Source organism: Condylura cristata, unplaced genomic scaffold, assembly GCF_000260355.1.
Source record: "Condylura cristata isolate star-nosed mole 26May11 unplaced genomic scaffold, ConCri1.0 scaffold00012, whole genome shotgun sequence".
Taxonomy (NCBI): Eukaryota; Metazoa; Chordata; class Mammalia; order Eulipotyphla; family Talpidae; genus Condylura; species Condylura cristata.
Window position 1 is genome coordinate 19,626,457 of NW_004567113.1, and position 12,868 is coordinate 19,639,324.

Here is a 12,868-nt window from a genome sequence, read left to right on the forward strand (position 1 = left end):
CCTGCCTCCCAAGATGTCTCAGGTAGAAAAAAAACATCAAATAATAGATAAAGTTTAAAGGACTTTATTTTTATCTATCTTCACTATAGTAATATTAGTCTTAAACTTTGAGCACCTATGTACCTGTTTTTTAACCTTGATTTTAGAATGTTATAATCTCAAGTAAAGGTCAAAGGACCCCAGACCATTCTTAGAAAAAAGGTGATTGTGATCACAACCCCTTTCGTATGCTAATGCCATCCCCCAGCCTGCTTGAAATATATAAAATAAACCTCTGCTGAAGGCACAGCAGGAAGATTTGCACCCAACTCCAGCTCCGTGTCTTCCTCACTCCTCTCCCCCTCTTGGAATCTCTGCAAGCCCTGGATGCCTTCCCATCTTAGGGTCCTGCCTGTGTTGCGTCCAGACACCTCAAAAGTTGGAGCTGGCTCCGACACAAATGTGTATAAACATATCATAATAAAATATTTAATACCAAGCAGAACTTATTATTGTGGTGGTGGTTATATTTGTAGAAAACACTGGAATTGTTTCTTAACAAAACATGTTAATTCTTTCCATTTTATATTTTGAGCTCTGTGACTCAAATATATTCATTTTCAAGTCAAAAAAAAAAAAACAGCTTACCATACTCACATTCTCCAACTTTTATTAATTAAAATTATTTCATTATAAAACACACAGAAAATTTTTTTCAAAGAATGTTTTGAAACAGGACACCCTCGAACTAGGACAACAAAAACTTATTAAATTCCTAAATATATTAACAAATATTTGCTGAATTAGTGCTTTATACTGGGGTCCTTGTGCTTCCTAATCTCACTGATCCAATAGAATCTATTAACCATCAAGAGCATGTCCAGTCTCATAGTAAAGCAGAACAAAAGAAGTTAACCTAAATGTGGTAGGAAAGTAAAGAATGCAATGGTTAGCCAAGAGTTAGCAAGTAAACCACAGCTTATAGTTTGAAACTAGGCTTTCTGACGTTCCTCTTTTCTCTGTGTACTAACCATCCTTCTCAGAATAAAATGTGACTATTTGATACAGAAATGAAAACCAGCCAAAGTTTAATATCGCGTGATTAGGTGACATGGACAGGTAAGAACTACATCTAATCAAAGCTTCAATATCTTGCTCTTCCTGGGAAATGGTTAAAACGCTGACAGAAAGTGAGCAGATTAAGCATCTGACCCATCACTTTTCAAAAATTTCTGGACTATTTTCTTCATTCTGGGAGATTCCGGGTCCAGGCAGATTTTATTTCCATTTTTCATTGTGGCTCTGCAAGACAGATTATTACCCATCAGTGGGCTGGCCTGACTGTCAGAAGGGACCAGTAGTGCTGGGTAAAGTAGTGTAGGTACCAGTAGAGGTGCAAGGTTCCCTCAGGAGGTGGTCACACAGACCCAGGGACTTACAGCACTTCGACTTTGGCGCAGTGGGGTCCTGCCTTGATCACCTCTAAACGTTGGATGTTGTTGGGGTGAATGCTAGAGATGGTCTTCATGCACATGCAGCGAAGTTCTAAGTACAAGTCCGGGTCCACACTGTCAGCTGGGGGAAAGTGACTGTCAGTGATGATATTTTAGGGCTCTTACCTACTGACTTGTTTCCTCAACTCTCTTCTTTGTTGATTGTACCTGCATCAAGAGATCATGGTGCATATGACCTGCAGACCTTTGGTGGAATCGCTAGCTCAATGCCTGGCACAGGTTAAGGATTGGCTACGTGTATCACCTCCATTTAGAATTATTGGCCAAAAAAAAAAAAAGTTTTTCTGCACCAGGATAGTCTTTCCCTCAGACTCAGTCCCAACAGAAGCAGCCACAGCTGCACTGAAGCAGAGACCCCTCTCCCCCCACCTTCGCATTGCTAATTTACCTTTTCCCATAGTGGAGGGAACCAGCAAGGTCAGGAGAAGGGAAAGCAGCAGCAACATCTGTGGCGCTTAGAATGGGCTTGCCAGGCACAGGAGGAGGAGAGTTTCGAGAAGACTGAGCTCAAATTGGTCCAACAGTCAGTAGACCTCAGCGTCTCCTGCTTAGAAACCCACAGCGATTGGTTTTTAAGGCTTTCTTGATATCTTTTATATACAGGCCTTCGAAATTAGTAAGGAGAAAAAGGGGAAGGGGAAGAAGGATGTGATAATACACAGATAAACACCAGATAAGTCCCATTTCCTGCTAAATTTTATTTATGGATCACTTCACCCTCCCATTTCCCCTTTTCAATATCCCTCACACATATATATCATTGATATAGGGTGGTAGGAACCGAACTAAAAGTACAACATATATTTTCTTGGTGTAACTCTTTAATATGCAATTTATAGGTTTAACATACATTTTGTTAGTACTTAAAAGCATAGATACGCTTTTGTAATCCTTGGAAAAGAGAGTTATCTTCACTTTCCAGTTGCTAAAGATGTTTATCTGTTGTTGATACATGTCGGTATTAATTTGGAGTATGTGAATAAATTATGAACCAATTGACAGCAAAGACTCCCTTTTTATATTATTTATGGTCTTTTTTTCTGTCTTCCAAACATATCTTTTGTAGTTTGTCCAGAAACTAAAAGCAACACTCATATTCCTTTGTCTTATGAAACAAGCTACTTGTTCTAACATCTGAGCTTACCCTAAAAGACAAGGCACAGGATTTTATTCCTGCTCTTATTTTTATTCTAACAGGGAAATATATACCTTATTCTAAAACATTCATATATTGAGGTTGTATGTGCAATAAAACCTTCAAGTTCTTCTTTATCATTACTCCACATTCCTGCTCTCCAGTGTAGCCACTGGTTACAATTTGGCATTAGTTTTCTGTCTGCAGAGACACACATAATAAATGGAGATAGACATGTGACATCAAAGTAGACATATATACATATATATATATATATACACACACACACACATACACACACATATATATATACATATATATATACATTCTACTACTTTTCTGTTCACAATCTCTAACATACTGCTGCATTTACTGACATTACTGGGCACTTCCCCCTGTTTGATCATATACTATCCAAATATCTTTCCTGTTTCATTTAATACCAGGAAAAGGGAGACAGGCATCATGGTATCACCAAATCATTGTCTTAATCAACCTATGTTTTATTATAATAGATGCATCATCAAGGAAACATTAGGTAAATGTGGAAGCATGAACTAAATGCTCAAACTTAGTCACAAAATTTCAAACTGTCACTTTGAGTATAAGGTAAGTAATTTTTGCTAGTTTTCACTTATTCACGTGTTGACTATTTCTGCTGAGCCAGGCACTAAAGTTCTCTTTGTTATGTGACATAGTCATTCCACTATTTCTTTTTAAAAACTGAGGCCTCAAATATTTTCTCCCAGCAATACGATGTAAATATTAATCTATTATTACTATTCCTTGTTAACTGCAATTTCTATCATTTGCATCATTTTCTTTGATGTTCACAGAGAGATACATTGCAAATGCCAATAAATTTACTGTACAAGAAAGGGTAAAAGGTATTTTTGAGTCAGTGATTCACTCAAAAGAAGACAGCATATACTTCTAAGTGTATGTTCAATATAATATAGTATGATATACTACAGTATACTACACAATACCATATTCTACCATATTATATGATGGTATACAAGGTTATATATTTACATGAATGCTAGGAAATTAGAGTCAGGGTTCTTGGGTTTTAAAATAATCTGACAGCCTTTTTATGAATATTACGTTGTCATCTTGTTTTGAGGTCAGGTTGTGTGGGTGTGTGTTTGTAGTTACTTTATCTCTTTCAGGTCATTATTTAAGTAGGAAAGTCATTCAGGAAATGAGCAAGCATTTCAAGATTCAAAATAGAACTTATCTTTCAGCTATTTTCAAAGAGAGTATCTAGAGAAAATGGAGGACTGTTATCCATGAAAATTAAGACCTGGGCCCTCCCTGGTGGCGCAGCAGGTTAAAGCACAGCATTGAGAAGCTAAAGCCACTTCTGCATGAGTTCGATTCCCACCTGCTGCCTGCCCCAGAGGTGACCACATGGCGTGGCAGACCTCTCCTGGCCTGCCCGCTGCTCCCCTCAGCAGTGTACTTCCGTCCATCTGCCTGTTCTGCCCCCCACTCTGTCTCTGGTGAAGCCTCTCGCCGCCCCTGAGCCTCTGGCCTGTACCCCAGTTCTGTATGCACAGATAAATAAATCTTTAAAAAAAAAAAAAGAAAAGAAAATTAAGACCTGTATTAACTCTGCCTTCCAGTGGACATTTTGAATGACAAGTCCTAAGAATGAAGGAAATAAGCTAGCACCTACTAATCAGTCATTAAAGGAGTTGGTTTGCAAGATCTTAAGGATAATATGTTTTAGATCTGTTTGTTAAAGCAGTGTGATAAAAATACTCATCTATTATTAATACTCCAGTTAACCACAATTTTTATCATTTGCATCATTTTCTTAATCAATCAGCAAATTGAAGTACTAACCAACAAAAGATTTCCTATAAGCCCCAAAGTCAAATGTGTTTGCTGTAGATATGAGTTGACAAGACCCAGATATCAATTCTTCACGCCAGTCAGTTGAGGCTGTATACTGCTCACAGGTGTTACATAGGATCTGGGAGTTGAGAGGAAAATATCTTCCTGGATACTATTCTATAGGAGCACTACAGTGCTTTGCAGTCCTGAGAATTCTACCTTTAATTTTTTTTTTTAAAGATTTATTTATTTATTCGTACAGAACTGGGGTACAGGCCAGAAATGCGGAGGGTGAGAGGAGTCACCAGAGACAGAGTGGGGAGCAGAACAGGCAGATCGACGAAATACACTGCTGAGGGGAGCAGCGGGCGGGTCAGGAGAGGTCTGCCACGCCATGTGGTCACCTCCGGGGCAGGCGGGGATGGAACTCATGCGGAAGTGGCTTTAGTTTCTTAGTGCTGTGCTTTAACCCGCTGCGCCACGAGGGAGGGCCTCTACCTTTAATTTTATATTGATGAATCTCAATCAATCGAACATCCAATGCTGATGATCCTCTTTTATTATGTAACAAATCAACTTCAAATGAAATGACTTCCACAACTTACCATTTTCGAACATCCTGTATGCTACTGAGAGTGCATTCTGCTGTCAGCTAGAGGCAGCTGACACTGCTGAGAAGCGGCGCATAGGCTTCATTCGCAGGGAGTGCTGCTGAGAGATTTTTGCTAGGGCAGCTTGGTCTTCCTGCACCTCCCTCCCCCACCCTTTTTTAAAAAGATTTATTTATTTCTGCATACAGAACTGGGGTACAGGCCAGAGGAGTGGTGAGTGAGAAGATTCACCAGAGACAGAGTGGGGAGCAGAACAGGCAGATCAACAAAGTACACTGCTGAGGGGAGCAGAGGGTGGGTCAGGAGAGGTCTGCTGTGCCATGTGGGTCAGCTCCCTGGCCGGGGATCAAACTTGTGCTGCAGTGGCTTCTTAGAGCTCCATAATGCCATGCTTTAATCTGTTGCACCACCAGGGAGAGCCCACCTTCCCCCTTTTAAAATAGCATCATTTTACTTCTCAGGAATAAATGAAGAAAGGGAGAATAGGAGAGTGGAGTAAGGGAAGGAAGGGGGAGGCAGAGGGACAGGCAGAGAGAGAGGATGAGAGGAGTAAGGAAGGAGACACAAGCAGTCCACTCTTTCTTCCTCCTCTACTGTTGCTGCCCTCTCTTTTCCTCCTTCCTTTCCCTTTCTCTCCTCTTCCCTCCCCTCTCCTGACCTAAAATCACAATTCACCACCTGGATGTCCTTGGGGATCTCCAGATCTTGTACCACAGTTGTCTCCAGCTGCTGGGACTGTGGACAATGGTATAGTTGAAGGTCGAGGGAACTAATTCACCAGAAGTTATGCCCCCTCCCAAAGGTAACCCATACCTGATGGACGGTTAGTGGGGATCTAAATTCTGCTCCCTTGCCACAGCTCAGAATAACTCTGAAAGACTTTCCAGCTCCAGAACCTCTCCAAGATTATCTGATTATCTAGATCCTCTGTTGTAACAGCAAGTCTCCTATACACCCCTGCTTCTTTACTTCCTGACAGCTATTTCCTGTCAGCAAGGGAACAGCTCTCAGTGAAAATTCAGTGTATTTGCTACCAAAGATCTTAAACTTAAGCTAATGCTTTTCAAGTTTGTAATTTCCATCACAGTAAGTATATATTTGTGTGATGAATGCTTATCAGAGGGAAAATACACCATACATGTTATAATATTACCACATGAATGACAGAAAAGATACTGAGACTATCAATACATTGTTTCCAGAAACTTCCTAAAAAAGATTTGTGGAAAAAAATTCTTAAGCACACTCAAAATGTATCATTCATGCATAAGTAGAAAGACTATAAGTCTGAAAAAAATGAGGGCGCCTTAATTATAAAGCTCTTGGTTTTCTCATTTGTAAAGGAGAGTTTGAATTTAGAGTCTTGGAAAAATAATGTTTATCAAACATTTACATTGTTCCAGATTCATCCTTAGTACATGTAAGATAGACAGATGAGAAAACTGTGAGATGTTAAACAAATTGCTAACATCACATAGCTACTAAAAGTACTCAAGTAAGCTCTGAAACACAATCGCTCTAACTTTGCACAGCAAGGCAAACTACAGAATTATCACTGCTTTTTCTTGCTAGAGACAAATCAACTATCTTTTTTGTCCTACATTTGAATGGGGTCAGAAACAATCATCATAGGCTTATGTGGCAGCAGAAACACATTAAGAATTTGGATTATTCAGAGGAAGTGCTTCATAAAATTTCTTAATATTCAGGAAACAAGACCCTAGAGTTAGTAGAAACAAAATTTTACAACTAAATTCTAGTTTTCCCTATCATTATTTCACCCTACATATCTGATGTGTCAACAATCCTTTTCACAAATATTAAATGTGTTGACTAAAAGCAAGCTTGGATTCATCAGCCAGAATTGAAATCATGTGTGTTCTCTTTGACTTAGTCAGGGAAGCAAACTGAAATCCCTAGGTGCTCTTTCTGTCTGGTAAATTTCTCAATTTTACCATCCAGGAAGGAAATTTGAGGTTATGTCCAGTATGAGAGTTAATCTCAACAATACATTCCTTATGCAAGAATTAAAACTACAACAGTAAAACAAAACCACTAGTCATATTTTATCATAGACCATGTCATACCTTCAGGAATTGAAGGATTATCTGAATGTGTCACACCCATATGCAAGCAGGAAAGTCTGGTAGAATGAAAGTCATTAATTATACATTGAAAATTGTCTAGATTGGAACAATAGCTCAGAGTAGATTTCTAGCTGACCGTCTATTCAACTCCCAGTAATTTCATATTTGAGAGTAAATTTCAGGTGGATCACAAACTGAATATAGAAGTGAAGGGATTATTGAGGAAAATATAAGACATATCTCTAGAAGACATGTATCAGATTAATTTCCTCCATATATATTAGTTCTTAAGCTTTCTACTGGTCAGGTCAATACTGTAAAAATGGGATTAGTGAGTAGAAACTGTCATAGAAATTCTTGTAGAGGTTATATGTCAGCAATGTACTGTAGCCTATTTTTCTTTATAAGAACAATCAATTATAGTAAGAGCATTATAAAAAGATGAGCAAGGATATTACAAAGACCTACTCTATGGTCCACCAACAAGTTAAACTGATAAATCTTGCTTCTCTGATAAACAAATACCTTGAGTAAGGATAAAGTAATCCATATGTTGATTAGTTCATAGAGCATATATTTTGCCCATCCAAAAGATATGTAATATACATTAATTATTATCAGGCACTTTTTCAGTGAGTATTTGGAGGTTGTTGAAATGACAAATAAGGAATTGTTTAAAACACTGAAGCATCTAGTTCAAACTCACATGGTAATTTGCTTTGCTTTCTTAGTGTTTCCTCAGGATTAATGTGCAAATCATAGGTTCCAAAGAAAGAAACTTTATGATAGTAAAAACAGATGACAGAAGTTTTGAAGTTCTATGGTTTTGTAAATTTTTGAGGTATTTTGTACTTTTCTATATTGCTAAATTTACCCTAGGTTTTTTTTATATCTTTACAACTCTCTTTTTTTGCTTCTTTCCTTCTCTCTTATGTAGACTTATCATCCTATAACAAGAGGACACATAGCAATCTAAGACAAATGACAAGATGTAGGATTAACTTAGGGTAGCAACAGAGATAGTAATAATATAGAGGCATGTATTAGTAAACACAAATGCATGCCATATATAAGTAAATGCAATATACCTATCCAGTTGTGTATGTTAGACTTCTTCCTTCTAGCTTTTCCTAAGAGTAAGCTATTTACATGAAAATGCTTTTTATAATACTAGCCAAACAGTGGGATTTGTTTAACCTAGATCACTCATCTGTTTAAGCACCTCCTATGAAATAAGCAGAGTCCCAAGTACTGAGATGAACCTGACAAATATTGACCCTGCCCTCCTGGAGCTAACAGTGAACTTAGAAGACATGGTAAATGACCAGAAGTGTAAACTTTCAATAGACTCTATGGTCATCTCATTGATAAAATACTATGAAGGAAAAAAAATAAAATTCTCTGAGAGGAAATCTTATTATTTATTTATTTTATTTATTAATGCATACAAGAGCCGGGATATACCAGTGGTATGTGGGGTGAGAAGGAATTGCCAGATACAGAGTAGGGGAACAGAACAGGCAGATCTACTGAAATACACTGCTGAGGGGAGGAAAAGGTGAGATAGGAGAGGCCTGCTGAGCTATGTGGGTGAGCTTCCTAGTCAGGGAATGAACTTGCAGTTGCAATGGCTGGTGATAGCTTCATGGTGCTGAGATTTAACCCTTGTGCCACCAGGCTAGGGAAGCCTCAGAAAAAAATTCAAAAAGACCTTAATCTGGTGGAGGGTAAGGTGAGAGAGGCCCTTAGTGGCAAGTAAGTTGACCCCAAAGATGGACAGGAATTAACTAGGTGAAAGTGAGGGGTGATATTGGTTGAGAAGACTGCCTATGTAAAAATTCTTGTTGGATTACTAGTAAAAAAGGAGAAAAGAGGCAAAAATGAGTAACAATCTATTCAACACCTGCCATGAGTTAACTTGTTGATTTAGGACACTATTCTTGACAATCTGAAGTTCAAGACAATTCATTAATTCAGATGTTGGGGATGACAGATAAATGATTGATGCTCTTAGTAGAGTAGGATAAAGAAATGTATAAGCAAATGAAAGCAGTGCAATATTTGCCATTCAAATAGATGCAAATGTCTACAATAGGATAAGGGAAAATGTAAACCATAACTTTTCCTAGGAATTTCATGAAGTTTCTGTAAGGAAAACTTCATGAAGGTGGTATTGCTTGAGGTAGGTTCTAAAGCATGAATAAATGTCTTCCTATAATCAGAAAATCTATAAGGTACTTCCTGGTAGAGTAAAGCTTACTGGATGGAAGGGCTTGGATCGAAGAAAGAACACACCAATAAGCAACTAAACTGACTGCAAAGATGTGAGAGAAAAGTGAAGTAGAAGGAAAAATCAGCAGTTGGGTGAGATGGAATCTTGTTTGTCAAGCTCTACTTTCTATCTAGGAGACAGGGAGCCAATGAAGGATTTAAGGTAGGGAAATCTTGTCTACTTGTGTTTTGTAAAGAACCCAAAAGCTGTTGGTTTTATGTAGGAGTAACTGGAAAGGGAATGAGCTTGTAGAAAAGTTGAATAATTCAATGCCATTGGGAAATGAGGGGCCGCTCTGTTATTAAGGAAAAACAGTTAATTTTTGAAATAATGCAGAATTAAAAATAAATTTTGTAGTAGTATGAAGAAAGAAACAACATGAGTAAATTTTACAAATCTTTTATTTTTTCCAAAGAACAAAAGCCAATGCAATGAGACATACAATAAAAATGCATAATTTAACATAATAAATGTGTTGCATATATAATTGCTAACAAAAATGGCCAAAATATTAAAAGGATACATCTACAGACATCTAAAATCTTAATAATGCTGTGTTTATTTATTTATTTATTTTTGGACACTAAATACTGACTTTATACTCTAATAGCCCAAATAAAGTTTTCAAGACTTTCAGAGAACAGATCATTAGGTTTACCTTTATTATTAAAAAAATGAAAACAATGTATTTCTATAAATAAGAAATAAGGAATTTATCTATTTCCTAGCTTTTTCATCTATCCAAAACATGTGACTGGAATTATAGCATTCCTAATAAAATAACTAGTAAAAACCAAATAAAATTAAACTTGAATGAATAAGTCATGACATTATGCCATACCAGAAAGACATCACATGTCTAAAGTTATAGAAAAAGAATATATCAGCCCTTATAGAACTTAAACATTTAAAAGTTCTAAGAAGGGACATATTCTACAGAGATAACTGTAGATTTTTTAATGCAATATTACTTAAATAGCATGCCAGGGTCAAAATAAGGAAGTTCCATAACATATTCTACAAGAAACTATTGTTTTTTAATCTCAGGAAAAGATTATGGGTAACAGTTTATTACAAATACAACATTTCAATAAAATATGTATGCATTAAATGCACACCTGTTTCAGTAACACTATATGGGATATATTCTAGGTATAAAATGGTTAGCCTGAAAAATTAACAACTGGAATTCTTGATTCACAATTCAGTCAATTGTCAAAAGATATTAAGCAACACGGACAAAATAACAGCAAATAAATAGCAAGAAATACTATGCTAAGTCCTTCATAAGCTGAGTAGAAAGCTGCAAAGACTCACATACATCCCTTCCTCACTTAAAGCCAGGCATTGAGGAAGAAATGTCAAGTTTCACTGGAGAAAATTCCTCTCTGCAGAAGACCTGGGCAACGTATGGTCTTCATCAGTTTTTCTTGTTTCCACTGTTGGGAAAATAATTGTTTCAGTTTAACCAAATCTCTCCACTCTTGTCTACTCCACCCTGTTTTCAATATCAAACTTAAGTTCAATAAATGACAAAAAATAAACTCAAGGACTATTGCAACAAAATAACCGCCTACATTTCAGTAGTGAACTCTGTGTAACCTCTAAGGGAATTAAATGTAAGATTGTTGGTATGAACATTTTAGAACAACTCTCCCCTCTGCTCCTTAACAATTTCATTCGAAGCATTGTCTGGGCTGTGGTAGCCAAATCTTAGGCCAAAAAAAAAAAAAAAAAAAAAAGAACTAGAGAAATCCACCCTCTCCAAAGAGACTGACAACCATGAAAATCAAAGTCAGGGCTACCTTTCCAAATTTTTTTTGATGGCTCTCTTGATCAAAGGGGCATTTGGGTCCAGACACACAGTTTCCTTCTTGTTCTTCAAACTAGCTCTGCAGAAAAAGATAAAATAAAATAAGAGAACGGGACCATAAGTTGTAGGGGTTGAAGACCCAGGCTGAGGAACATCCCTCTTGCCAAGCTCATAAGAACTATCGCAGCTTAAGAGGACTTACATCACTTCCAACTTGGGACACTGCGGGCCTGCGACGAGCACCTGCAAATTACTGATCATTTTGGGATGAATTCCCGGTGTGATGGCTAAACAAATGCAACGCAGCTCTCGCAAATTAGTAGCAACAGGACGAGCTGTTAGAAAAAGAGAGATCATTATAGGGCAGGGTCGAGGAAGAGTTCTTACCCCGCCCCATCCAGCAAGCCAGGCTGCCCCCGCGCCGACCGCGTGCTGGGCGCTCTCACCGCTGGCTACCGGCGCAGACCGCATTAGCAGCAGCAGCGCCAGGAGCACGCTCAGCGAGCCCCAAAGGTGGGGAAAGCGGACTGCATGCTTGGGCAGCAGACTCATAGCGCTGAAGAAAGAGGGCAAGGCTTGGGCCGGTGGGAGGAAGCCGAGGATTTGAAGCTCCAGGGCACTGGCCTCTCCCAAGTCTTCTGCATCCCTTTTATCTGCATTCATCCCTTCCCCCAGACAGGAAACTCAGACTTTGGGATGCTTGGGAAATTCCCGCACTGAGCGTGTTGGGGTGGGGGGCGGGGGAGGAGAAGGGTAGGGTGGAGCAGGGCTGGGTAGTGGGAGTTGAAGAGGAGGATAGCTGGGAGGAGCTGTCAGGACCCGTTTCTAGAAGGGCGCTGTTGCCGTGTCCCGCTGTGGAAGGAGCTGCTGGCACCGCCAGAGATGAGGCACATCTGCGGGGACTTCCTGCCCCGGGTGCCAGCAGGGGCTAGAGAAGGCCTTTTGTTCCTGAGGAACAGAGTCCTATGGCAGGGGTGTACGTTCTCTCCTTCTAAAGGGGAGGAGGACCCAACGAAGCAGGAGGTTTGCGTTCTAACTTGCTATTTATTGTAAGCTGTGAGAAGTACATAATTGAAAAGCCCTTCCTCTCCTGCTTGCAGGCATGCCATGCTAGGGTCCCTGAGTTTGTGTTGGATTTTCTCTGGCATTCAATCAGAGAAGCAAAAATGATAAAGTATCTCTATCCTCATAAGGAGAAGTCAGTGACAAGAGCAGGCTCCAAAATCAAATCTGCTTACTGCAAATCTTTAGACTTGTGGTTTTGCAAGTAGAAGGATGTTGAGGTGGTTGAAAAAGAGAAAAAAATAAAAAAAACAACCTTCAAAAATCACTCAGCAAATTAACCTGGAGAACAACACAATATTGAATGGGAAGAGGTAAGATCTTCATAGGAGGTGGAATGTACCAGTAAGTACAAGCTTACAATAGACCTAATTTGGAAAAGCTGAGGGAGGCTGGTATGTCTGAGGGATTCATCTGGAAGTTTGGTTTAGAACTTGAGTCAATATGGCAGTAAGACAGCACCCACTCTGGCTTTACTCAAACAACTCATTGAGAGGAGCGGGTGAGCCACACACAGAAGCTCCTGAAACCATCCCTTTTCATGATAAATGGT

The 12,868-nt window shown here is 38.8% G+C and overlaps 2 protein-coding genes across 2 annotated transcripts; both read right to left on the bottom strand.

Moving 5' to 3' along the window:
• Nucleotides 1-783: 783 nt before the first annotated feature.
• On the bottom strand, nt 784-2,035 carry LOC101627698 (platelet basic protein-like). The gene is made up of 3 exons (XM_004681447.2): nt 1,882-2,035; nt 1,419-1,554; nt 784-1,281 (listed from the first exon to the last, which is right to left on the bottom strand). The coding sequence occupies exons 1-3, from the start codon at nt 1,937-1,939 to the stop codon at nt 1,179-1,181; spliced, it is 297 nt and encodes a 98-aa protein (XP_004681504.1). The 5' UTR covers nt 1,940-2,035; the 3' UTR covers nt 784-1,178.
• An 8,780-nt stretch (nt 2,036-10,815) lies between these two features.
• On the bottom strand, nt 10,816-11,916 carry LOC101627928 (C-X-C motif chemokine 6). Its single transcript, XM_004681448.2, has 4 exons — nt 11,700-11,916; nt 11,456-11,588; nt 11,246-11,332; nt 10,816-10,879 (listed from the first exon to the last, which is right to left on the bottom strand). The coding sequence occupies exons 1-4, from the start codon at nt 11,914-11,916 to the stop codon at nt 10,861-10,863; spliced, it is 456 nt and encodes a 151-aa protein (XP_004681505.2). The 3' UTR covers nt 10,816-10,860.
• Nucleotides 11,917-12,868: the final 952 nt, after the last annotated feature.

What these genes read in the sequence shown, in the direction of transcription:
- LOC101627928 (XM_004681448.2), bottom strand. Translation starts at nt 11,916, where the DNA reads ATGAATGCAGATAAAAGGGATGCAGAAGACTTGGGAGAGGCCAGTGCC. An exon ending in GTCTGCGCCGGTAGCCAGCG is followed by an intron (nt 11,589 to 11,699) that starts GTGAGAGCGCCC and finishes TTTTTCTAACAG; the next exon opens with CTCGTCCTGTTGCTACTAAT. An exon ending in TGTCCCAAGTTGGAAGTGAT is followed by an intron (nt 11,333 to 11,455) that starts GTAAGTCCTCTT and finishes CTTTTTCTGCAG; the next exon opens with AGCTAGTTTGAAGAACAAGA.
- LOC101627698 (XM_004681447.2), bottom strand. Translation starts at nt 1,939, where the DNA reads ATGTTGCTGCTGCTTTCCCTTCTCCTGACCTTGCTGGTTCCCTCCACT. An exon ending in TCCCTCCACTATGGGAAAAG is followed by an intron (nt 1,555 to 1,881) that starts GTAAATTAGCAA and finishes ACTTTCCCCCAG; the next exon opens with CTGACAGTGTGGACCCGGAC. An exon ending in TGCGCCAAAGTCGAAGTGCT is followed by an intron (nt 1,282 to 1,418) that starts GTAAGTCCCTGG and finishes TCTGTCTTGCAG; the next exon opens with AGCCACAATGAAAAATGGAA.